The 1,741-nt window shown below is 29.6% G+C and overlaps 1 protein-coding gene across 1 annotated transcript; it reads right to left on the bottom strand.

Annotated features, from left to right (window-relative positions):
* Positions 1–521: 521 nt before the first annotated feature.
* On the bottom strand, positions 522–1,647 carry LOC117173576. The gene is made up of 2 exons (XM_033362219.1): positions 1,397–1,647; positions 522–677 (listed from the first exon to the last, which is right to left on the bottom strand). Exons 1-2 carry the CDS (start codon positions 1,640–1,642, stop codon positions 522–524), a joined length of 402 nt encoding a protein of 133 aa, XP_033218110.1. The 5' UTR covers positions 1,643–1,647.
* Positions 1,648–1,741: the final 94 nt, after the last annotated feature.

The following is a 1,741-nucleotide window of genomic DNA, read 5'->3' as shown; positions in this document are numbered from 1 at the left end:
CCCCCCCCCCCCTCGCAGCGCCTAAAATATCACCCAAAAATAAGAAAACTACAACTTTACGTGTTATTGTTAATTTTTAGCAATTTCTGTCGTCGCTTTCATACAAATAATGTTTCATGAGCAATTTTAATATTTCCAATGACTTTTTTAACAATGTTTAATTGTTTAAATAAATATAAATTATTTAAACAATGATTTATTCCCAAAAAATGTAAAAAGTAATCGTATTTTCTGATTGAAATGTAATAGTCGATAACTGCTTGCAGTATTACATTTCGTTTAAAACCTTATATAATTATTTAAACAAGTAACTATTTTCTATTTACAAAAAAAAAACTCTAAATATAAAGCGTTTAAAGTCAAAAATAAAAATTTGAAATTAAAAAATGTATCAAAACACAAAGATATCTCTTCGAACTGTACAATTTTTATTTGAAATAATCATGCCTGAGATAATTATTATTTTTAAATCTCACAGAAACTCGGAGTTTAAGAAGCAATGAAAAAAAAGTTTCTTATTTTTATAAGAAATCATGTTCAATCTGATTTTCACAACATTTATGTAATAATTTTAATCGTAGGAAAGTATTGCGAATAAAATTTAAAGATTTCGTAATGACACATTTGTTGACTCTCGAGGCCGTGATTGGTTTGAAATAGCTTGGGAGATAAAATATCTGAAAGAACATCAATTTTCTTACGTGGAAAAATGTTATGAAAAAATACGAATTTGAGATATTCAAGGCATTTAGAATAACGTATATTAAATTTAAAAATATAGTATTGAAATATTTGCTCTACTGGGAATAACAACGGAATACCAGTGAAATTTACATTGAATTTGAAATATAACAGTAAAAAAAAAAGATTGCTTTTTCAAAAGTATGCAAATAGCACAATTGGAGAATGAAAAATGATGCAGTTTTTCCAATTTTTTTGGAGGCTGAACCAATTTTCTAAATAATTTGACAGAATTTCATAGCATAATCACAAGTAACCAGAAAAAGTTAAATTATTTTCATTGCGGAATCGATTTCAAATCAGTCAGCTTCTACACTTGAAGTGTCGAAAAGAAAACGATAAATATCTCAATTAAGTAAAAAATTAAACAGGTTTGGAGGAAATTTTAGAGCCTTTTTAAAACGGCAAAAAAATTCCAATAGGCATAACTTTGTAGAATTTTTAAATGAAAATCGGATAAAGACATATGATCTAATTCTTTTAAGAAACAAAATATTTCGTCCCCAAAAGATTTCGTGACTTTAAGTGTAGAACCTTCCTGTTTGAAATGGATTCGGTCTCATTAAGATGAAAGAGGATCAGATTTGACGGCCATGCCATGTGAAAATAATTATCTTTATATTATATTAACCTCTTATAGTTAATTTAGTTTTACCTCTCCTTTGAATCGCCTCCATTCCCATGGACTTTTGGGTACCAATTCCGATGTAGTCGAATTTGCAGATTCGTCTAGTCTAGGACGCTTCGGTGATGCTCTAGACTCTTCATCCCTGAAACTTTTCTTTAGTGGAGGATCTCCAGAGAGGCGTAACGGAATTCCGCTGCTTCGTCTATAAGCTTCAGTTCCGGATCTTAAGTCTTGTAGCATTTTCACGACACAGGTGGGATCTTCGTTAGTCATCTATAAAAAAAATATCTGTTTGAAAGTCACTACTTTGCGTCAACATAGAACTACTTCAATTTATTCCCAATCTAACAGCTAATAAGATAAAGGTTTAAA

Source organism: Belonocnema kinseyi, chromosome 5 (genome assembly GCF_010883055.1).
Source record: "Belonocnema kinseyi isolate 2016_QV_RU_SX_M_011 chromosome 5, B_treatae_v1, whole genome shotgun sequence".
Classification (NCBI taxonomy): Eukaryota; Metazoa; Arthropoda; class Insecta; order Hymenoptera; family Cynipidae; genus Belonocnema; species Belonocnema kinseyi.
Note: the sequence above shows the minus strand (reverse complement) of the source record. Positions and strands in the feature narration are given on the sequence as shown.

Coding starts and splice junctions, on each gene's coding strand:
- LOC117173576 (XM_033362219.1), bottom strand. CDS start 1,642: ATGACTAACGAAGATCCCACCTGTGTCGTGAAAATGCTACAAGACTTA. Junction 678..1,396: donor GGAGGCGATTCAAAGGAGAG/GTAAAACTAAAT, acceptor ATGTTCTTTCAG/ATATTTTATCTCCCAAGCTA.